General features: G+C 43.4%; 1 protein-coding gene across 7 annotated transcripts in view; it reads right to left on the bottom strand.

The window, feature by feature from the left end:
* Positions 1-3,801: 3,801 nt before the first annotated feature.
* TSPAN18 (tetraspanin 18) overlaps positions 3,802-23,922 on the bottom strand; it is a 207,477-nt gene continuing 187,356 nt past the window's right edge. For 6 of the 7 annotated variants that reach the window (XM_090032985.1, XM_090032982.1, XM_090032987.1 and 3 more), the window contains 5 exons: positions 19,066-19,140; positions 11,697-11,795; positions 9,929-10,108; positions 5,704-5,787; positions 3,802-4,158 (listed from right to left, as the gene is read on the bottom strand). In XM_090032985.1, coding sequence (XP_089889111.1) covers positions 4,111-4,158; positions 5,704-5,787; positions 9,929-10,108; positions 11,697-11,795; positions 19,066-19,140 — 486 coding nt within the window. In that variant the 3' untranslated portion in view covers positions 3,802-4,110. The remainder of the gene's footprint in view (positions 4,159-5,703; positions 5,788-9,928; positions 10,109-11,696; positions 11,796-19,065; positions 19,141-23,922) is intronic. The other variant, XM_090032988.1, reaches the window with a different exon arrangement.

Raw genomic sequence — 23,922 nt, 5'->3', positions numbered from 1 at the left:
ATTACAATAGGGAATACAGGATAAATTAGCTCCACTATCTAATAAAAGGAACATTTACAATTTTTAAAATAGATTTCAACGTTATTACACACGCAGCCCATTTTCCCAGGCACTCACAACAGTAATTTGAGAGTTAAATAACAGACAGGGGATTGTCGACTTACAGAAACAAACTGCCCTCTATAATTACACGAAAGGTGTGTTGGATGTGGTTTGGGTTCTACAATGCAGGGACCAGCACTTGGATGACTCCCCATTAGGTCACCTTATGCAGCGCTGTCCAGCGAGCAGTGGTTTTTAACTTGATACTCTGGCCCCCAAAAGAATGCAGCAGAAACTTGGGAAAAAATGGACATACAAAAAAGGGTTTGTTTCTCCTGCCTAGTGTTCCAAAATGAGCAAAACACATTGATTATTATGCAGCATGAGACCAGAGGTCAGCAGCATCACCCCACTGTGGTAAAAAAAAAACCACTTTTGAGCTGCCAAGTAACAAAGGATTTTCAATTCTGGGGCCTCCCATTCATCCCAATTCTGCAGAGGACATTTCCTCATATTCCCATTTGGCTCCATATACCCTGGACTGATTGTAACCTGCACTGGGGGCTTGCACATCTCCTAGCAGCTATTTCCATTTCTTTACTGGAGTGGGTTGCTTCCTGGCTGCTCAGCTATGTCCAAAATGACACTTTCTGGTCCTTACAAGGAGGGCGTGAAGATCTCAGCAAGAAGGGGAGAATGAGAGAATAGAGGAGACCAGTAAGCAAGAATAGCACCAAGAGGCCAAAGATGGACCAAAGGAGAAGAATAAGAAGGGACAACCAGGATGTATGGTTGAGATCAGAAAGAAAGAAACCTTGTCTCTCAGAAAAAAAAAAAGGAAAGTCCAAGAAGAGATGAGAGAGCTGAGGGAATAAAATAGATGGAGGAGTGGGAACAGACATGAGAAAATAAAATGGAAAGGGAGGAAATTTGACAGTGAAACTTTGGAAAGGAACAAAGAATGGGGAAAACCAGAAGGAAGTAAGCCTGGAAAGACAACATTTTGTGCTGCTCCCATATTTATTCCTTTGGCTCTCACAGGTTCCCCTCAGCTCGCAGTCTGAGGAAGGAGCATTGCAGGACATCTTGTGAGTCGGAAGCTTATTCTATGCTTTTATGGGAGAACTGGTCTTTTTTGCATTCAATTACGTGAGCCTGTGTCACCCAGGGCCTTCCTTGCCCCCCGCTAAACTGCAAGTTCTGATTTTAACAGATTGTTCTCAATAAAGAGCAAGACATTAAGAGGGCTGGTGTGGGGTGAACAGAAAAGGAAAGAGGCCAGGTGCCAGTTTGATATTGGTTACTTTTCCCAATTAACAACTCTGATTTTACTAGGTTTTCTTCCCCAGTGCCAATCATGTCCCCACTGGAGAGTAAAGTTGGAGTGTTTTTCTACTGTAATGATTTAGGAAATATGGGAGAAGCAAGGGTGTTTTTTGGTTGTATCTTTTACTGGACCAACAGTATAGTTGGGAGAGATGTTAACTACACAGCTGGTCCAATAAAAAAATATTACTAACCTCTCCCTCCCACCCTTGCTTTCCACTGAAGAGCAACAGTCACTTGGTGCAGTGGACAGCTTTCCCTCCCCCCACCATTTTTATGCCCTGTACCATGAGAAGCACATCAATTAGATGGCTTCTCCTACTCTTGTGGTTTATTCCCATTACAAAGATCAGTCTCCATTGTCCCTCAACAAGCCATGGCTGGCTGATGACTCGGGATAGTCTAGCATAGGAATTTTCTTTAAGTGCAGCCGATTTTTGGCACTTTAGGTACAAATTACAGAGACTTCCAAAAAGGGGCAGGCACTGCCTCTGCCTGGTAGAGCTGTTTTCCTTCATAGTATAGCTGGGCAGAATTTCATGCACCATTAAAAACAGTTCCTGTAGAGAGACCATCTATGAACCCATTTGAGGGAGCTTTAACACAGCATCTAAGACTGCTCAGTGGTTAACAGGCCTTATAACTTTATCATCTCCTCACTGCTGACTTCATTTGTGAGTGGTGTCTGGCTTTTTTCATGACTGTGCCCTTCTTTCTGGAGTGAATAGATTCGTCTCTCTTCATTCAGGGAAATATTTCCGTAGTCATCAGCAAAATTATTTGTGAGGTTGTGATGTGCTTTCCTCATCCATCAGCAACCTAATTCTTGGTGCATTTTAGGGCAGGGTTCTTGGTCTAGCAGTGCTCAGGCCTGATAATCTTTTAATGGGTTTGCTTCATCCTGACGTAATCGCTCAAGTGTGAGAACAGAACTCCTGCTATAGAATAGACCCACTTCTATCACTCTAAGTACTGTCTGGCTTGGAGCTTCATTTCTGTTCTTTGTACCCTAGGATCCAGGTCCTTTGCCAAGAGTGCTTGTTAAAGGACTAAATGCTTGAGATAATTTAAATGTCAAAGTGGTATTTCAAGAAGGCACCCAACCTCTGGCGACCAAAATTGAGGGCACTTCATCAGTCTGAAGCCCATGAGTGGAATTAGCCTAGCCAGAGCCAGAAGTCGTTTAGCTGCTAAGTAGCATGGTGCTATGGGCAGGCTAATCAGTCATGTCAGAAGGCAGAGCTTATTCGTCCACATGGAGCAGTTTGCCATCTTAGCACAGTTTTTTCAAGGCTTTTTTTTGTTATTTTACTGGACCAACTGTATAATTGGGAAAGATGTTGAACAAACTTTCAGGAAAGGCCTCAAGAAGGGTATTTTGTCCCTGAAAGCTTGCCCCAAATCTCTGCCAACTATATCTTTTATTGGACAAACTATATCACAGAAAAATCCTGTCCTGTCATAATGGATGAAGGTTAAATTCACTGTATATGCTTTGTCAAAATGCAATGCCACCCATATTTACAAAGTCAGGACAAAAATTGCATTTCAGGGATACCAAACACAGGCAGCAAAATTCAGGACTCCTGATCACTCTTCTTGGTCTGATGGGAAGAGCTGTGGGGCAATTTTCAGAGCAGAAATGAAGCCGCAAGGCTTACAGTGACAAACAGAGTGGGAGACAACTGCAAATAGTCCACTTTGCTGCCAGCACCATGTCTGGGAATTCCTCACATGGCTGGAAGACACTGGGACTCAATGCAGATAATCACTACAAACTACAAACTATTCTTCAATGTACAAGAAGCAGCAAGGATTCTGAGGAGAAACAATATTCCTGCTCTCCTGAGGGTGGCAGTGTAAGCTTTCCTTGTGCAGACTAATTCATACTCATTTTTGAAGAGGAGCAGAGCTAAAACCGCTCACGCTTCTCTCATTAAATGCTGAACAGACAACCACCATGACAGAGAAACAAGGGAAGATATGAACCGAACTTCTGACTACATCTCAGCCCACTCAGTTCCACATGGGCTCTTCCGCATTTCCAACCAAGTACTCTCCTCCCTCATGGTGGCAACTCCAGGGGGAGGCATGCCCCAGGCCCCGCAGTCCAAGGCGGCCTGCTTTTTCTGGAGGTGTCAAGAGAAATGGGTTGACTCTCCTTTAGTAAACACACACTTCCATTTCCTGATTGGTGAACTGCAGTCCAAATTTGAAATCAGCAAGTAAGAAGCTGCCATAGTTTTCTGGTACTAAAAACCCTTTTTACCTGCTTGTCCAAAACCTTCCTGACTTTTACACCCATGTGATTTTGGCTGACCTGCTCCTGTGTATGCTGAATCTAGCCACTGTGTTGCACTTGGCTATTCTCTTCCTTAACTACATAAATGATATAGGTGTGAACACTAGGCATTTTTCTGCACTGAGGGGGCACCATGTTATTTCCCTTCCCAACCTCCCTGCAGGGTTCTTCAGTCCCTAGTGCAATCAGTTGTGCTTTGCTCCTGATCAACAGCAGTGCAGGCTGCCCTGGGAGAAGGTTGGTCTTTGTAGTGTAATGCACAGCACCTCAAAGTTCCAGCCCCTGAAGTACAATCCTTTTGGTCATTCATATATTACACAACCCTTTTTTCCCCCAATATTGTTAAAAAAAATAAAGTTTTTTTTTTCTTTTTTCCTCCTCTTCCTTTTTTCTTTTCTCCCAAGCCCATGGGATCATCACAGTTGTTCACGGGACACCTCCTACTGGATCCCTCGAAACAGACACATTGCAAAGATCATGGCAAAGAGCTGGGAAGGGGTGAGAAAGATGGGAGAAACAAAACATGACTGTCAGAAGCATCCTATACAACAATGAAAAAGCCCTCACTTAATCCCAGGTATGGTTCTGCATTGCCTCCCACCTGGTATTTAAACACAGATTGAACCAGTAGCACAGGATGGTCAGAGAAAGCAGTAGGAAAGTTTGGGAGGACAGGGAGCCCCTCTCTGCTTTTAGCAGAGAAGGAAAAGCTCTACCTCCCCATACTCTTCATTGCTTTAGATCCTATCTCACACACTGGGCACGTCTACATGTTCATTAATGTGCCGTAGTTACCACGCATTCATTTTAGTACTTGTATAATCAAATACTAAATCAATGAGCAGTAACTGGCATTACTGCACATTAGTGCCAGCACATGCCGTTTTAGTGATGGTACTGCACAGTAGCCTAATACTACTGTACAGCAGTGTATTAGCACTGTTTTTGATGTGGCATGCAACTGTGCAGTAATATTAGGCTACTGTGCATTTTGTGTCTTGTATAGCCATGCCCACTGTCAGCCAAATCCAGGTAAAGGACCCAATAGAGGTTGGCTATAGCAGCAACCTGAGTTCATTTCCAGATCACTTGAAGGTGTCCTGGCAGGCCCTGCTCCCCCTGTGTCACCTCTCCCCTTCCCTGCTTTCACTAGTGCAGTGGAGCTCACATGCCCTTGCTGGTCTGCTTTGCTCAGCAGGAGGGAAAGCCCAGCCACACTCCATGAGATGCTCCCCTAAAAATCCAAGAGCACCACCCACTCATAATGTTAGTGTGTGAGAAGCTGCGTGCCAGAACCCCTGTAACAGCATGACAAAGTGGTATCACTCCCAAGTAGGTGAGATTTTCTGATGGAAACTGGGATCTGCTAGAGCCGGTAATAAATTATACAAGGGAAACTGACTGGGATGCTCTCAGGCCCTTATTTCAGACTCTAAATACATGCACCTAAAAGGGCATAGTTTGAATATATTACTCAAGTTGTGATTGTAATTCTTTTCTGGAATCATACTTTTGTATAGAAGCCTCCTCATTCCTCCACTCCTATGGGCTGGGACACTCATGTGCTAGGTCTTGTTTTCAAAGAGACCAGAGGCAGTCTGGGGCAAGAACCATGCCTTGCATGTTTCTGTACAGGATCTACATAACATGGGTGCCACACATGCCTGCTTGGGGACTTCTGGATGTTACTATGATATAACAGCAACAACACTGACACAATTTATCTACGGTTGTCTCAGCCTTTGGAGAGGTGTTAGAGATTCCTTGAAATCTTTGCTTATGCATGAAACTCATCTGAAATTCTACACCATGCTTAACACCAGAGGGCAGTATACGGGTTTGTGACCCAAGTTTACTTCTTTGCTCTGAGCAAACATGCAGCCTTCACTTACTAGTCAACTTGAACTACAAGTGAATAATTTTCCTGCTACATCTTGATAGGAATGGGTCTCCTTGAAAGGAGAATGTTCAGCTCTGTTGCTAGCTTGTGCCTACAGATACTGCATTTTTTACCACGCTAACAGCTACAGTACCTCAATGGCCAGCACTCCAATGGCAAGAGCTCCTGCAAGGTACACGTAGGTCTCAAAGGAGATCAAGATCACAGTGTAACAGCCCTATGAAGGAATAAACCATGGTGAAAAAACAGACAAACAACAGCTTTTGCTTTTTTCTAGACATTTACTTAGAGTCCTTCTTGATTATTTAGTTCTTCTTCAACCCAAAAGCTAGGTATGTGATACCCAGTCCGCTACAAAGCAGGTGACAGTGACACGTTAGTTGGTGCCTTGATGGAGGACAGCCTCCTGGGATATTCAGGTTTAGTGCACCGTGTATAAAACCAACAGGCAGGGATAACATAGTCATGACCCATCACTAATCAGTCCAAGCCTCACAGCAGGCAGACAGGAAAGGCAGGGGAAATAGATAGAAAGATGGACAAAATTAGGCAGTACAGGTTAGAGGTGCAGCTATTAATGAGGCTGTTTTGATTGAAAGGGTTTATTTATTTATAACCACAGAGCAGGGGTTAGAACAGAAGACTGAGTCATTACTTCTGTGTTGTATTCCAGGCTTAGCCAATAATTCACTTTGCAACCTAGGACAAGTCACTTCCGTACTCTGTTCTTTACTTCTCCATCTGTAAAGTGGATCAAATCATATATACACCTCCCAGGGGGTTGAAGACTTAATTAATGCTTGCTAGCAGCAGCCTTAGCACCCTTGGATAAATGGGATCACTAAACTGCAAAATAGATATTACCATCATCCTCCTTAAAGTCATTTAGGATTATCAACATTAATTATTAGTCACATTATTAATAACCTGGGAACTCCTTAAAAAGTCCCTGTACAGAGAACAGTGATTTGAACTCTTTTGGGAATCACCAGCTTATCCAAAGCTGAGCTGTCCTAGTGTAGTGCTAAAATTCTTCAACCCAATGGCAAATTTTTGCAAATGGATTATGTGAAAAGAAACAGTGTCTGTTCAGTATGTAAGTACATGCCTCCTACTGAGTATTTCCCAGGGGTGTAGCAGAGGGAGAGAAAAAGAGCAGCTTAGGCATGTATATTTTAATCCCAGTCCTCCCAAATGTGCACAGACACACATCTCCTCCCTCCGCCACCCCTAAAACTTGGGTTTTAATCATCTAGTTCTTTCATTTGGCAAAGGGAACAATATGTGGCCCTTTACTGAACATGACAATGATTCTGATATCAAACAAGCACCCCAAAATAACAAGAATATTATAATAATAATAACATTTGGCAGTCATCAGGAGTTGATGTGCCCTTTGGCTAAAGAGTAGGGGACGGAGAACATAATTTCGAACAACAAATAACTCTCGGTGGTGTTCACTGAAGGGACCAGCATATTGTCCCTACTAAAGATGGAAAGGAAAGGTTGCTATCATTCTCTCGCCAAAATATTCTCTATTCTCAAGGCCCTTATGTTATAGCAACCTTGCTTCCACCTGCTGTTTCTTTTCCCAGTATCTTCAGTGGTGCTTCATACATTGTCACAAAAACAGTTCTGCAATCTTCAGGCTGAACCCCCTACCAAGCAGCAGCACGAGACACTGCCAGGGAACCACTGACCTACTCCCTCCTACTGGTCTTTGGATGGTGTTCTATAAACAGCAGATGTTTATTGGTATAGAGTCAAAGGTGCTTGAGTACACACATGCTTTTGCCATGGGCCAATTAGCATCAACACATATTTATGCAACACTGCTATTTCTCCCAGGGCATGCCCCTGCACACGTGTTCTGGCATACAACAAAGTGACCAAAGTGTGGCAGAGGAGGCTAGGGCCAGCACCTTTACCTGGCATCCTAGGGGCCTCCCATGGCAGCAGCAGCACTGCTTGGAGTCTGGCCAGCAGCCAGAACGTGGCTCTGCATGGCCAGCCTCAGTTCCTGGTGGCCCACACTGCTGCCATATGCGCCACTTTACTACTTTTAGCAGCAGGTTTTTTTGACACCGGGATCTCCCAGTGTCAAAATAAACCTGCTGTGCTAAAAATTAACAGCACGGTGAATGGGTGTACATGCACGGTGTGCAGTCTGCAGTACCTCATATGGCTTTGACGTGCTGCAAATGCATGTGCACACTTGTGGGGATGCGCACAAATGGTGCACCTCAAAAAATTAGAACTAGCTTATCAGCAGTAGCTGTGCATTTGTTACGGTTCTATCAGCAGCACAAGTGCTTGTACAGATGGTGCTTAAGCATTTTTACCATTGTACTGTATATCTTCACTCCGGGTTGTACTAATACCCACACTAGTAAACTGGTGGCAGCTGGACCGTTGGGGAAGTGACTGAGTTACTGATGCTGGCTTTTTTTGTGCAGACAAACGGACCAGGAAAAAGCCTGCTCTTGCTTGATTTCCAGTTTTGCAGAACCAAGATATGAAACCTTTGATGTTTATTAAACAAAACTCCAATTTCAGTCCTACTGTGAGTCTGTCCTAGCTGCCTCTGACCTGTCTTTGATGCATGCAGTCACACTAGGCTAAGCATGGAAGCCAGTATCAACTATGACAGCTCTAGGTAGCTTTGCTCTCCAAGATCTTGACTTTGGTTCAAGACTGTCTGAGAGCAATCAACATTCAACAAGCTTTCCATTCTCTTTAAAGAAACACCAGAATGAGCTATTTCTTAGTTTCTTTTCTCTAGTTCTGTTTTTACAGTCATCCTGCTGCAGTAACACCAAGAGCAATAAAGATCTACTTTTCCACAGGACTGAGAAAGGAACTCATGCACCTGATATGCCATGGTGATGCCCCTTAAACAGAAAGGCAACAGTGGGAAAAGAGACAATTTTATTCTCATCATTTGCCCTGTTTTTCAGTTTGTTGCCTCTGTCTCATTCTCTCTCTGCCTCCTTTTCCTGTGTGTGCCAATTAGACCTGGCAGAAGCAGTACTGCAGCGTCTGCTATGATCTCTCACCCAAAGCACCCCTCCAATATTTTCCGGCCCCCAGACTATGGAACAGCTTACACACAATTTCTAAACTCATCATCTTTCTTTCACAATCTGCTGTCAAGTACTGGAAATGGAACTATTGCTGCGCCCAAAGGGGAGATGAGAAGGCAATGTACAGACAGTGTATACAGTACAGCGGTCCTACAAATAGTGGATGAAAATAATAAAGAGCAAACCACAGAACAATGTGTTAATGGAAGTATCTGGGCTTTGGGTAAGTAAAGGGAAAACAATGCTGCTAGGGGAAGTGTGTGGATTCACCTAACGAAAAAGGCTAGTTCAGTGCACAGTCAAAATAGAAGGTGATAATGTCTCAAATGTCCTTGTTAAAGCTTAAAGCTGGTAAAAAAGTGGTGGACTGAGTCAAAGTGACTGAAATGCTCTGCTTATCCTTAGAGCCAAGGAAGTCAGGGCAGAGCAATGTGGACAAAGGCCCTACTCTTGCATGCTTCCCTAGTATCACTCAGTATGGCTAATTCTTTCCTTGAATGAACCATCACTTTCAGTGAGAAGAGACCCATTCAGTCTCTCCCTTCTCTGTTAAGCAAGCCAACAAGTGACAGTAAGGGCTGACTGTAGATGTGTGGTTTTTTGTAACGTTGATACTGAGTAACTGGGAACACTTTGGTGCCCATAAAAAATGTTATTTCACCCTGGGGCCACTTAGCAGCCAGTGGATAGTAATTGGAGTTCTATCACTACTGACCAAAGTTGGCATATGCCTAACTTCCTGGTGCCTTGTTGCCACCTGTGCAAAAGGAGAAATTCCTGATTCTGCACTATGCTTAAGAGTAGAAATTTAAGATTTATATTGAAACAAATAACTGTACAAGTAATTCTACTTTGCATTTCATTAATCTTCTCATTCTGTACAATAAAAACTGCAGGAACAATGACAGCAGATGAAAAAGTCAGAGAGAGAAGGAACCAGAATAGGGTTCTTGGCTGCTTCAAGGTGAGGAAATGCAACGATAAATGCGTAATTTTTTACCGTAAGAACATGCATCCATTACATCCCGGGACATGTACTATTGATATCACACCTCTATGCTCCTGTCGTGGGTTTGAAGCCCACAGAATGAAGGAACACTATTAAAATATGGCACAGACTGTACACTCACAGCATATAGTTGGTTTAGGCATTTGCTATCTCCATCATGGCCATGATGGTAGGGACAGATGAGAACCGTCACTTCCCATCATGCTCTGCTTCATGTAGCAGAGTCATGGGGAAGCTCCTTTGAGCCACAAGATCAACTGCCTTACCTGTCGGTTCTGGTACATTTCCAGTCCTTGAAGGCAGTCTTCCTTCCCAATGAATGGTCCATCCCGGGTCTGGAGGGCTCGCCGGCAACATGCTTCTGGTACGGCATCACCTGAATGCAGGTGCTGGAAATGAGAAGCCATTTCAAAATCTTCTGGCCCATTCACTCCGCAACAGCCAAACTAGGAAGCATTGCATGGAAAAGAGAAACTAATTGGTTACATGCTGAGAGGAGACATCACCAGTATCTTTATTTACATATTTACTTATTCATGGGATTTATAAGCCATCTTTCCCAAGAAAAGCTCAAGGTGGCTTTCAGAAGAGAACAAAATAATTTATAAAACCAGTAAGCAAGAGAACAAAGCAGGAGAAACAAAATAACCTAGAAATGCCAATAGATTAGACCATTAAAATATCCTATACAGAGACCCCCTCCCAAACAATATTTCAAATTAGCGTTGACTGCTATGTGCCGGCCCAAGCAGGAAGATCTTAAACTCTAGGGCATTCCCAGAAGATGTGAAGGCTCAGGCAGGCTTCAAGGGGGAGGAAACTAGACCCAAGGAGTGACTACTGAGAATAACCTCCCACATGTTTTTGACAGCAAACTTGGTGCATTGATAATACTTGCAGGAGGCTGTTCTTGGGTGACTTTAGGGACTACAATGGGGCAAAAGGGAAAAGATGCTCCTTTAGGTACATAGGACCCAGGCCACTGAGGCCTTCAAACTCATGATTTTGTGGGAGGAGGGAATCTAGCAGTGGTAGAGAAAGGCAATGCCACTGTCACGAAACCAGCCAAGGAAGTAGGCCGTGTTCGTAATAAAATATTTTATTTTCAAGTGGATTACACAAGTATTGTTATCCCCATTTTATAGATAGGGACACTGAGGCACAGAAATATCTAATGGAATCTTTTCTACTGACTTCTGTGCATTTTGGATCAGAACCCAACTGCCCGGATCAAGATCACACCCTAAATCTACAGAAAATGTAGACCATTTATTTTTCACCCTCCCTATGGTTGATGCCCAGAATGTTCTATTTCCCATGTCAACTCTAATTCATGAGATGGTTCACTGAAAGTCACCTACAAGCACTCAAGTGATGCTCTTATTCAGTCATCAAAAATTTTAAATATTTCATGCATAAAATGAAAACTTCTTTACTCAGTTCCTGAACTGGCAATAGAGGCAAGACTTTTTTTAAACTGTAAAACTGGATTGGCAAGTGCCCTGCACTACAGCAGAGTTTTCAAAGCACACCACCTTTCCTTCCTGCTCCTGGAGAAGAGTATGAGAAGAAAATTCAGACTTGACAGCACAATCAATCTTTCACCTCCTTTTTTAGGATTATAATAATGAAGTAAATTATGTGAGTGAATATTTTTGCACTAAACTCTTGCCCCTCAACCAATCTCACAGAGGCCATGAAAAAGCCATCGGATAGAAACAACTTTAGATCACTGATGACCTAGCAAGGGTTTGAAACAGTATTCTTGAGAGCAATAACCAGGGCTCTCACCATCAAGCTAACTGACTGACTCTGATGTTATGTTCCTTTGGGACCACTGGCAACTCAAATAATGCATCACTTTCAGCAAGGTGGGTGCTGCCAGCAGGAATGTAATTTAACTGCTAATTGATCAATACAATCCAAGATGGCTTGTATGCTGCATAGTGTTTTACCTCATGGGAGTGTAAGTGGCAGCTCTGGGACAATCCTTTTCTAAGCTACTAAAATGCCCAGGAGCATACATTGACTTACTGTGATCATAACTGAGTTCCAAGTGGAGGAAAAGACATCCGTCTCATTATTCCCTTGATAGTGTTTCTTTAGCTCCTTGGTGAAGAACTCTCTGGTCAGCTGAAATATAGAAAATTAGTAGAAAAAGAGAAGATGATTGCCTGCACCATCATTCTTGTTGTACCCATTCCTATATTACCAATCTAGCTGTAGAAACAAGTTTCTATGCAGTTATCCCCTGGAGAAGAAAAGTCCAAAGATGGTCTAGTTTCGGTAAGTTCCCAGAACATGAGTTCTACATCCTTCAAGGACATGCACTGAATCTGCCCTTCTGCAAGAAACTAATGGACTGATCCTCTGAGATCTTCTACTTAGCACCTCCTGGAAAGTGCTAAGCACCCTCAACTCCCATGGATTTCAGTGAGAACTGAGGATGCTCAGCTACTCCAAGAGGTTCTTGCAGGATTAAGTTATAAAAAAATTGAGCTTTAATCCAAACCACAACTGTAAGTAGGCATACAGATGTGGCCTGCAAGTTATAACACCTAATCTGATGTCCCATGAAGTAAACTAGGCTCTTTCCATTGACTTCAACAGAGGCTAGTTTGGGTTCTTCAAGCATTTAAACTGGAAAGCTCATTACACGTGCAGGGGTTAGGTGTCAGCATGTGTATGCTGCATGCAAACTTTGGAAACCAAGGAGCATGATACTCACTCTGACTGGGTGCGTGGGACAGGGGAGTGGAGCTTTGTGACTGCAAATACTGATTTATATGTGAGAATGCTGAATGAAACCCTCCTTTATTCATTGTGTAACTGCAGCCAGTAAAACCTTGCTGACTTTTGCCTCCTCATTCCTTGCAGCTTTAGTTTCAAGGTAAGTAGTGATGTCTTCATAACGTATAGAAGGAATACCGACATCTCAAATACACTGACCTCTACTTTAACCATATCCATGCTGAATGCAACTTGTGTATTTAAACCACTGGTTAAAAATAACTAAAAAAAAGCCAAGATTAAGGTATATGTAGGTAGTCTAAAGCTAATATTCACTTTTATTTATTTTTTACATAAGGGCCTATTTAAAGAGAAATTGTCCAGGGCATAATTGTCTTCTGACTTGCATCAATATCCCTCTCCACTGACTTTCATGGAACTACTGCAGATCTTCTCCAGAATCAGGCCCGTCTATTAAATCCCCCTCCCCTTCTCCCACTCCCTGCCTCTGGCCTTACCTCTTGCTGTTCATACCACTCCTGGCAAGCGGAAATGCCTGCGCGTGCTACACCTGATTCAAGTTTAGATGGCTTAAACTAAGCCACCTAAACCTGGAATAGTGGTTCGCACCAATAACTGTCTTTCTCTAAAACGTCAGACCTGAATTCTAATCCAGACATCTGCACTAGCCCAGAGCACTACTGAAGTCCACAGGCCTCAACCAGGTACACAATCTACTCCAAACTGTATATTGCTAGATGGGAATCTTCAAGACCATAAGTTCTTTGGGAAACCAATAATCTTTTTTTAATGAATTCTGCAGTGCCAAATACTGTTCTGATATGAAACTACTACTAATGCATACTATTAAATATAGCAGAAAAAGTAGCTTCACTTTCAGGTTCTTAATATGCAATGTGTGGGTTCCAAACAATGCAGGGACTTATATATTTCTTGAAAAATCAATTGGTTCCTTTAGAACTTTGTTAAAAGAATTAATGGAAACTTTAAATGTAATCCCCGTGCCATTGAAATGCTGCCATTTTTTTCCAAAGGGGACAGAATGCTACCTTGGGGGTTTTTTTAAAATTATTTTATGCATTTATTTAGCCTTACAGGTGTTTTTAGACCTGTTTTTACAAAATGTAAATTGACACAGAGTAACATTTTCAAATACTCATAAAAGACTTAAAAGTTTAAATCAACTGACTTCAAATGAGGTAGCTTTTGAAGTGCCTTAATCATTTTTTGAAAAAGGACTTCAGCAAAGTTACATATACGATTTGAGAAGCTGAACGCTATCAGTCAGACAAGACATGGATTTCCCCCTGAGAGATCAGTATGTTAGGAAACAGTGAGTTAGACAGGACCCAGACATATGGCCGGCATTCTTCTCTCCTGCCCTTCTTTCGCATAATTTACCCACCCAGATCCCCACCCTGCAGAGCCAGTAGCACAGACTTTTTATTGATGCATGTCTATTTCCTAAATGCAGACTTTGAAACTAATATTATGGTTAGTGAAAATCCCAACTGGCTGCCTTTGGCCCAGTCTAAAACAAAAGAGTCATTTGAATATAAAGTGAAACCTTTATTTTGACAGCAGCCATCCCAGAGGAAATTGGTTGGAGTTTGTGTGATTTTTATAAGACTTGGCCTAAAACAAAGCCCAGAGCTGGAAGGGTCTGTTTGCCAGAAAAATAACCAATCCTCCTTTGTTGCTGTTAAACTGCAGCATGCCCCAAACATCTGAAGTTCAGAAAAAATGTCAAAATTGGGCTGCACAAGCTGCTTTCTTCTTTAAGGAAAATACATACACACGCAGGATAAAAGTCAGCAAGGCGCCACACAGAGAGGGAGAAAACGAATATGCGACCAGGAATGATAATGGAGTTGAAGACATTAAAGGGCTCAATGATGGAGCTAATCTACAAATCTCAGTCACAGGTCTGAAGATGTGTGATCCCTGGCAGACATAGCTGTGCTAGCAGAAAACTCAACTAGAGATAAAGTCACGCTGGCAAAAATGTGTTGTGACTGCTAAAACTAGTGAGGTGGCTTTCCTAAACTGGTACATATCAACTGAAGGAGAACCGTGTCACCGTAGCCTGTTAATATTCCTAAATCAGCAAGTGCTCCTTGCATAGACAGTCTAGCAGTCTTTCTTCCATACTGTTTGTCATCTATGAAGCTCTGAGTAATCTATAAAGACAAGTAATCATCATAATTCTTTTTCCTTACAGCTGATGTAACTGAGGCACCAAGAGCAGATGTGACTTGCCCAAGGTCACTCAGAAGGTCGGTGGTAGAGCTGGAAATAAATTCCAATAATCTTGACTCCCATCTCTGCTCCCTCCGGTGGGCTTCTTTCCTGTCCAATGTGTGAATTTGTTGACCCTCTCAGATAGGTCCTAATCAAACACATCAAAACTAAGCCCAAAGACATTTTGAAGAGAATAAATGAAACTCCTTTACCAGAAGACAGTCCAGGTGAAAGAGTTAGTCTTGCCATCACACTAAGGACTGTCTTAAAACAAAGAAGAAAAAACAACAACAACAAAAAGACCTTTGTGCTTCTTTCAGTTGGGGCTCTGATGGACCAAGAAGGAGCTGGCCTTGGTTCAGACTAAGTTTCTCCCTTGGTATGTTGTTTATGAAAGAAATTCAAAGTGAAATAACCACCATCCTGTGAAGCAGAGCCCTGCACCTCAAGAAAACTCCTTCCCTAGGAGGAACCTCTGACACTGAACTGCACAGGTGTGAAGAACAAGTATGACTATTGATTGCATTCATTTCAAGGGTTCACTTCAACACAGCTCTGTGTCCTACTGGACTGATGGAATATGTCTCTCTACCATCTTATGTCAGTTACTCCATTTCCTCTTTATCTCCTTTACACAGTTTTCACCAGTGCCAACCTTTTCCTCTGCTGTGCTGTCATTTGGAGCACCCTTCTTCCCTCTCTCTGCATCACTGAATCTACATCTAATTTCTAATCTCATCAGAAAACATCTCTGGTCTCTGTCTCTTAACCTCCTTTTTCTCCTTCTGCTTTTAAGTATTAAACTTTGCAACTGTATTATTTAGCTCTGTAGAGTGGTGTGGGAGATAGTGTGTATGTTAGATGCTGTACTAGATAATGTGGTATGGCACTATCTGGAAAGTGAGCAGTTGCAACCAATCTGTTACTTCTATATCTTCTGTCTAGAGAACATGGCCATGCAGTGCAGAACGACAACTATAATAGTAACATTCAAATGAAGGAATGTCTGTGAAGCAAGGTGCACCAATCCACATTTAACACTGCAACCTGGAGAGCAATTTCACTCGGTAGCATTTTAAAATGCGAATCTCCAGGTAACATTTTAATCACTTGTTGCTGCAATCAGTTTTTTTTTAACCTCACTGACTTTACATTTCTGAGTTGTCTTGCACAGCCCTCATGTTTGGAAGGAGAAAAAAGTGTGTTTCAGCACAACTAGGTAATCTAAATACTTCATCCAAATATTGATTCAAAGTCAGATCAAAACTTGTCCCTTTGGCAGATACACTGTCCAGCCAGCCAGCTCTGGGATAACCCATACACAATAGCAAAATGAGTTACAAATATTGACTAAGCTACAAACTGGGGCTATTTAAAATATACAACGACACAAAATACCTAGGCTTTGTTCAAAAGGAGTTAGGGAGGAACAAAACCAGAAACCTCACACTCATGGACAGGGCTGTTTCCCAGTGACTTTGTGTCTGTGGATAGAAAATGATAGAGCTTCCAAGATTCTTCACATCTTTTCATCCATAAACTACAGATGGAGGAGGTCCAACTTAAAAAAATACAGGATTCTACAAGGTTTTTCTTATCAGCTGGCTGTTCTGACAGGGGGGTTCATTTAGCTCTTGTGACTTGATATAGAGCTCTCTTTTAAATTTTAACGTACTAAGCCCATTTGAAAAGAGTGCTTCATGAAATAACCAGCTAAGGACTTGCTCTTGCAATTTACAGCATGTCTTCAACTTCCCATGACTTCAGTGGACACTGAGGACACAGCTGCCTTGAAAGATCAAGTCCTAAAAAGGATACAGAAATAATTACGAGCCATGGCAGAGGTAATCCCCCACCACTGACATTAACAAATTATACAGGCACAGTAAATGAAAGGGGGCAGCTAAGGACCTGGTTGTGCACTTGGAACTAACAATATGGGCAGTGGGGCATTTGCCTTCATGACAGCTGCTGGACTGCATCACTTGTGGCCTGTTACTTCTTTTATTTACACCTGCAGACCAGGAGTAACTCCATGGAGGTAATCAAGTTACAGTGATATAAGCAAAAGGAACATCAGGTCCCCATATGTTTGTCTAGGCGCTGGTGCCTCTTTTCTAGTTTGCCACACAAAACTATGAAACTATGCTCTGTTCTGGATCTGGGTACAGTCAGTCTCCACAAGCTGCCTCCTGCTTACCCAAGAACCTACTGACTAGTGATTTAGTTATCTGTCCCCTGTGAAGATAAATCTGGGGGAGCAATATGTAATTCTGCATAACTCTGTGTGTGTGTGTGAGCAATATCTAATTCTGCGTAAGTGTGCGTGTATGTGAAAGACAGTGAGAGAGAGACAAGGAGAGGAGGTTGTAGGTGGGGGAGGAATTGTTTCTATGTGTGAGGTCCACTTGTGAAAGAATCCTCTAAAGAACTCTCCGTGCAATAGCTGCATTGACCAGACCACATAGACCCCCCAAGCTGCAACTTCTATTTAGAGAGCTGTAACTATTCCCACTAAGAGAGTTCTCGCTCATTTTGAATGGAGTATCCATGCTGTTTACAAAGCACCGCTCTTTCCCAACTGTTTAAGTGCAAAGCAGAGATATGAAGACCACCAGGTTATAATGAAAAAATTCCACTCTCACCCCCTGCCTGCCTCCCCATTGACCATCCTACTGTACAAACACGGTATTGTTTTGGTATCAGCTTTCTAACTCTTCTGTTTCTCCTTGTTTATAAAATTCTTATACAGATAAAATACAGCCTGGCTGGAGTAAATCAAAACTAGGTCATCATACTGCAAGGTCCTTCTGTGTACACTTGCTCAGAAGTTTTCACTATATTCAGTATTGGGCAGTATTGTATGTGTAACTAGAAGGAAAAGTCAGAAAGTAGATGAAGAACCAATAGTAAGAATATAGATCAAAGATCAAGGAAAATAAATATCAGAAATCACCAATGACCAGCTATATATAGCCCATTATGAGCTGACAGGTTTGTTAATGAATAGCAAAAAAAGATTTTAATTTGAGGAGAGAGTTGAAGTGGGGCAGAATTTTTCCTTTACAGAATAACTGTGAAGATGTTTTATGCACAAGAGGGGATATGAAAGACACTTGTGGGAGAAAGGCCGAGTGGACTGGGAATATGGAGGCTAGGTATGGACATTCATGCCCGAGGTGGAATCAGGCTAAGTTATAAGGTGTTCTGTAAGCAGCATAGTTTAGGTCAGTGGCGAACAAAACACATTTGCCCTTTGACTGAGGGAGGAAATGGAGGGGGGCAAATTTTAGACTGGGTTCTGCCATTTTTAAATCAGTCTGTGTGCGCCAAACTTCTGTTATGAGTATGGACCAGTTTCCAATCACTTATACTAGTAAAAGTGTAATGTCTGTACCTGGCCTGACAGAACAGAGGTGGCAAAGGGCTGTGCAATGAGACACATGGCAGAGATGTAGGGAGGGGCTAAAGTCCTTTAGGGTACAGGTAAATAGGAGCCTTAGCTTATCAATAAATGAACAAAGTATGTCAGTTACAAGGGGGCTGAAAACTTCCCACAGAGCAGCTGATGTGTGGTAACCATCCATATGCCTGCATTTACTCTGCGGTAAATGGAAGCCAGAACACAGCTAAGTTGCTCTGAGTTAACTTCACTTACCAAAAGCTAAGAGCAGAAGGTGGAGAGCTGAGTCCCCACCCCCTTCCAATTTTCTATATGTTGTTTTACGTTCATACTCTTAGAGGTAAGAACTCAAATGTCTCCCTACATGTGCTATGGGGAAAGGATCAGTGGAGAACATCAGAGACTGAGGGAGGAGGGGCAATGTGGTAGGAGGCAAAAAAACAGACCAGAAGGGCAAGCTTAAAAACAACGAGCCTGGAAGGGACAAAGCGATTATCAGAAAAGCCTGGGAGAAGGTCAAGCTGAGAGGGAATAAAAGCATGCACAAATTTTAGCAGCATGGACAAAGCAAGCAGTGGAGGGCAAGGTCTTTCAACATATGTATTAGCATGTGCTACATCAAAAATGAAAGAAGAAAGATGCTTTTAAGATAACTTTACTGTAAAACTATTTTTCTATGAGGATGTGTATCTGGATAACTTCTGATACAATGATTTGCCTGCATGAGAATATGGACTCTGAAAATCTTCAGGAGTTAAGTACCCCCTCAGCATATCTCCTGTGTATATAAGCCATCTACCTAGCACAATTCAGGTTAGTTTATATTCACTGGCTGCCTGGAACTTCTTCAGACTGAAGGTAACAATATTGATGGTTCATTGATATTCTAAAGAAACACTCGCTCAACAGACACATACACGACCAGCTAAAATCTAAGCTCCACCTGGGCATGCCTAAATCCCACAGGGACTCAGCGCGCATCCAGCATGTCCACAACAGAATACTTACATTCTCTCTGAAGATAAAAGCCAGGATTGCAGCCGAGAGCTCTGCCAGGAAGATTAACAAAATAAACATGAAGAACTGGAAGAAAGAAAAAAATAAGAAGAGGCAGATGGGCCATTAGATCTGTGCTACAAACAGCAGGAACACAGGTTTGAAAAGTCACCAAAGGGATGGATAAAACAGAATGAATTTGGTGTTGTTTTTGTTGTTAGTCAAAGGGTACAAAAATTAGGTAACAATTTACAGCTGATGCATAGGTAGGATCTGTATGGTTGCAATATACTGGTTTAGAAACTGGTGTAATTCAAGAAGTAATACTCTTGTGATGACAAAGGCAAACTGGTATAAAGCTTCTTGAATCAGGGTAACTTATTTCTATAAATTTAGGGGATATATGTAACATACCATTCACACACCTCTGCCACCCTTCTATAAGGCAAAAGAATATTTCAATTACCTTAGGTGGTCGAACAGCTTTAACTACACTGATTTCTATATCAGTATAAAATGTTATGAATACTGTGTATAGACCAGTCCTCAAAAGGACAAATTCCAAAGCTGTAACTTAAGAAAACAGCTACAGAAGCCAAGGGGCTCAGAATGTAAAGACTTAAAGCCTGATATCTGGCTATTCTTAGATATAGTGCATGGTTCTGGCAGGGTACCACAGTCTCAAAGTAAGCACAATGGACAGTATAAATTATACACACTTCTGAGACACTGCATCAGCTACATAAAGCCACTTCTGTGCAAAACTGAGAATCAGGTCCCTTAGAACTTAAATCCCCAAGACTTGGCCCACTGATACAAAAGAGAGTATATCAGAGTGAGGAGTTCATGATGCCTTCAGAGTTTGGTCCCACATAAGTGAGGTATAAACAGTGAACTCAGGCAGGACTGCATCGCTCAGAGGGTAACAGACATGTGGAATACACTGCCCATGAAAGTAGCTGGAGCAATAAGAAATTAATTCAAGAGATAACTGGATTTGTTTCTGTGCAAGGAGATTATTGAGTCTTTCTCATCAGCTTTTTCTAGTTCCAAGACAATCTTGGAATGGTAATATAAAGCTTTGGTAATGCAACTTTATATTACCAAAAGCTATTGCTAATACCTGAGCACCAAAACCTATGTTCAGGTATTAGCAGTAGCTTTTGGTAATATAAAGAGAATTCAAATTCTCTGGCTGGAATGGACAAGCCATTTTTTAATATATCATTTATTAAACTGAAGACAGTTTTTCCCATGGAAAGGTTGCAGTGACTGGTCTTTTGCTCTCCCTTTCTGCTCATAGAGCAGGAAGCAGAAGAAATGGAACCAGGGCTCAGATGACAAAACAGGAAGGTTTAAAGAAGCAGGATTTACATCTCATAATTCCTGCTGAGTGACCCATTGGTTCATTTACCTTTATAATCTGTTCTTATTGTCTGAGACTTCTGAATGTCTCAGTCACTCTTCCCATTCAGAAATTGTTTCTATTTTTAAACTGAGAAGGGGATGTGAAAGATGGAGTGATTACAGTGAATGATACTTTGCAAATCTGTAGCATCACCCTTCAGAGGATCTCAAAGCACTTATGAATGGTTTATGGTAGTGATCCATGATTAATTCAACAATGATGCTAATTATATATTCATTTACTGGTGAATGCACTTTCATCCAGACACTAGAGCAGGGCCAGCATTACAAAGAATGCAGCTGCTTAGACTATCTAAGTCAGGGGTGCCCAACCCCTGGGCTACGGGCCAGATCCAGCCCCCAGCAATGTGTAATCTGGCTCATAGGGCTCTCCAGGGGTCTGGATATTTGCCAGCGGAGGAGCACCACTCCTCTGCTGCCAGATTTCCAGACCCATTGGGGAACCCAGGCCCTGCACACAAGATTGGGCACCTGATTCTGGTGCATGGAGATGAGCAGGGACAGTGCAGGCCATCTGGGCCTGATCACCAGGGATCCAGGTTTTCCATGTCCAACAGAAAAATGGAGTAAACCATGGATTTTACCTTTTACCAGAGGCAAACATGGATTTCTTGTTTTGCTGGAGAAACCTGTGGACTCTGAAGTTTTGGGCTGCACGCTGGCAGAGATCCAGCCTGCAAGGGGGAGTGGGTGGGGGTGAGGGTGGGGGAGTGGGAGGAGGGCAGTCAGGCAGGTATATGCTCATGGCCTCAGACAGCCTGGAGAGCAGGTCCCGCAGGTAAGCTGGCAGGGAGAGCGGATTGAGGCCCCCATAGGGATCATGGTTTTCTCTGTTCAAAACCCACAAATTCTCTGATAACCCCTCCCCCACCACCAACCTGCAAATTCTCTGATTAAAACCTCCAAAATCTGTGTTTTTCCATGATTAAAATGAAACACCACTATAAATGAAACACCACTATATACACACACTCACACACACACACAGAGGTATCAGTTGTACACAATGTTCTATTGATATATTTACAATTTTAAAGCAATTTGGAAGTCTACCAGTGCTTCAATCACTATAATAAGATAAATTATAAATATGTATACATTTTGGCATTTGATTTTGAGTTTTTTTATCATGGAAAATCAGAGCTCCCACTGCCCCCTTCACTCACCAGGATGTGGGTCCAGCTCTGGCTGTCTCCCTTCACTGCTTTGTGGTACCGAGCAGCCCTGATATGTCAGTGCCTTGACCACACCATTGCACCTCACTTCCGACCCACAGCTCCCCATCCCTGCTGGTGCCCCTCACTAGCCACCCACAGCCCCCTGGCCCAGGCAGTAACCTTCACTCCCCATCTACAACTCCCCCCTCCTCAGCCCTGACAGAGGGAGCCTCCAGCTGCCAGGGCTACACGGCAGAGACCCAGGTCCTCAGCCTCCTGCCCCCCTGCAGCAGTGCCTGAGCCCCAGCTGCTGCATGTGGGAGGTGGTGACAGCTGCAGTGGAGCAGAGCCCAGCTCCCCCACCCCCACTCCCACGGGCAGTCTGGCTGGAGTGGAGCGCATGGCAGGTGGAGGGGAGCAGATGCAGGCTTGCTGCAGGCTCAGGGCTCCCCACCCAGCTGCTGACCTTCCCTGCCCAGCTGCCCTCCCCAGGGGACCTCCATGGCCTAGTGGGCGGGACATGGTGCAGCAGATCAGAGCGAGGCAGGGAAGCTTGATGCTGCTGCTGCAAGCCCCGCACTGCCATAGCAAAGCACCCCCTGCCTGCCCAGCAGCAGCAGGGGGACAGCACAGAGTTGTGCCCCTAGCTGTAAAAACTCAGTGCCGCCCCCCGCAACTACTGCCAGGCAAGCATGAAGAACTTTGCCAGGGTGGTGTGGGGCTTGCAGTGGTGGCACCACGCTTCCTCACATCACTCTGTCCTGCTACACTGGGTTTTGGCTGCTGGGCCACAGAGGCCCCGGGGGAGGGCATCTGGGCAGGGACCCAGAAACCAGTGGCCAGCCCACACCCACCCCATGCACAAATTTGGGGGCATGTGCCCCTCATGCCTCTCCCAGGTGTGTGCACAGTGGCAGGGTGCAAGCCACCCCCTGGATGAGCCACCCATGGCCCCATCCCACTGCCCGCCTCATGCACCACCCGGGCTGGGCAGCAGCCCCATCCCCATCCCTATCCCCATCCCCATCCCCATCCCTGCCCAATTCCATCCCTCCCTCACTATGGGGGTCTTAGTCCTTCTCTTAACTCCCCCCCACCCAACTTACCTGTGGGAGCTGCTCCCCAGGCTGCCTGGTGGCCATGTGCATGTGGACATGTGTGCACGCACATGGTACCCCCTGCTAAGCACCCTTCTCCCACTCCCCACAGCCCCTTGCAGGATGGAACTCTGCCACCCTGCAAGGGGAGCTGTGGTTTCCTGTGTTTTTGTCCTTTAAAGGAAAAATCTGTATTTTTATCCTTAAAATGAGAAAATCTGGGTTTTGCCACATTTTCCCATCATGAATGGAAAATCTAGATCACATGTGTTGCTGTGTCAAATCCACCCAGCCAAAGTTAATAGGAGTTGCACCTGATTTTGGTTCACCAGGCAAAATTTAGTTATATGCATAAAATTATGAACAACTGTTTCATGCACTTGTGCTGCACCTCCCCCCCTCCTTTTTGTTGTTGTTATTGCAGAAGTTGTTAAAAGAGCTTTAGGCTATTGTACAGCAAAGTTACTTTCTAATGTGCAGAAGACCTGAGCAAGCTGAGAATCCAAATAATCAGATGGCTGGATGTGGCTGCAAACATTTGGTAGCCTTGTTCAATAGGTCAAATTCAGCAGTGAAGTGTCTTAACAAAATAGAAGAATGTCAAAAAACCCACAAATCCCAGAAAGCACTGAAGTCAGAATCCAGAACATCTTCTGTCCTTCTGCCTTGTGTTTATAATGGAGCTAACAGATTCAGACATGCATTATGTAGCACTCTGAAATCTTATGCAAGCAACTCTACTTCATCAATTTTTTAACAAATTTGTAAGCGGACTTGGTGTTACCAAGTATTCTTCCCTCCATCCTACTGCCTTTGAAATGATACTTTCCTAGTCCCTGTAGGGAATCTGGAGCCTTACTGGGATAGACACATGTTTTTTGCCCTTGTATCCCATGAAATGTAACTCCCTTCAAACTTCTGCCCCTTTGGTCCCTTTGAACCTTATGGCTAGGAACAGATATTCAAAAAGCCTGAGCTTGAATTGATTCAATCTTTGCAGGTTAGTTTAACCTGGCTAGGCTGAAAAGGTTTGTAACTGGACAAACATTCTCTCTGGACTGAGGAAATTCAGGTACATGCCTGCAGTGGCTCAGGCTAGAAGGTAGGGGGTGCTAGAGCAGCCCTCCTTTCCTTCCACAATGCAGAGCTGAGGCGGGCATGGCTAGGCCCCCACAGGACTCTCTGAT

The sequence above is a fragment of the Crocodylus siamensis genome, chromosome 2, assembly GCF_052110815.1.
Source record: "Crocodylus siamensis isolate JL-2025a chromosome 2, ASM5211081v1, whole genome shotgun sequence".
NCBI classification, from domain to species: Eukaryota; Metazoa; Chordata; order Crocodylia; family Crocodylidae; genus Crocodylus; species Crocodylus siamensis.
Note: the sequence above shows the minus strand (reverse complement) of the source record. Positions and strands in the feature narration are given on the sequence as shown.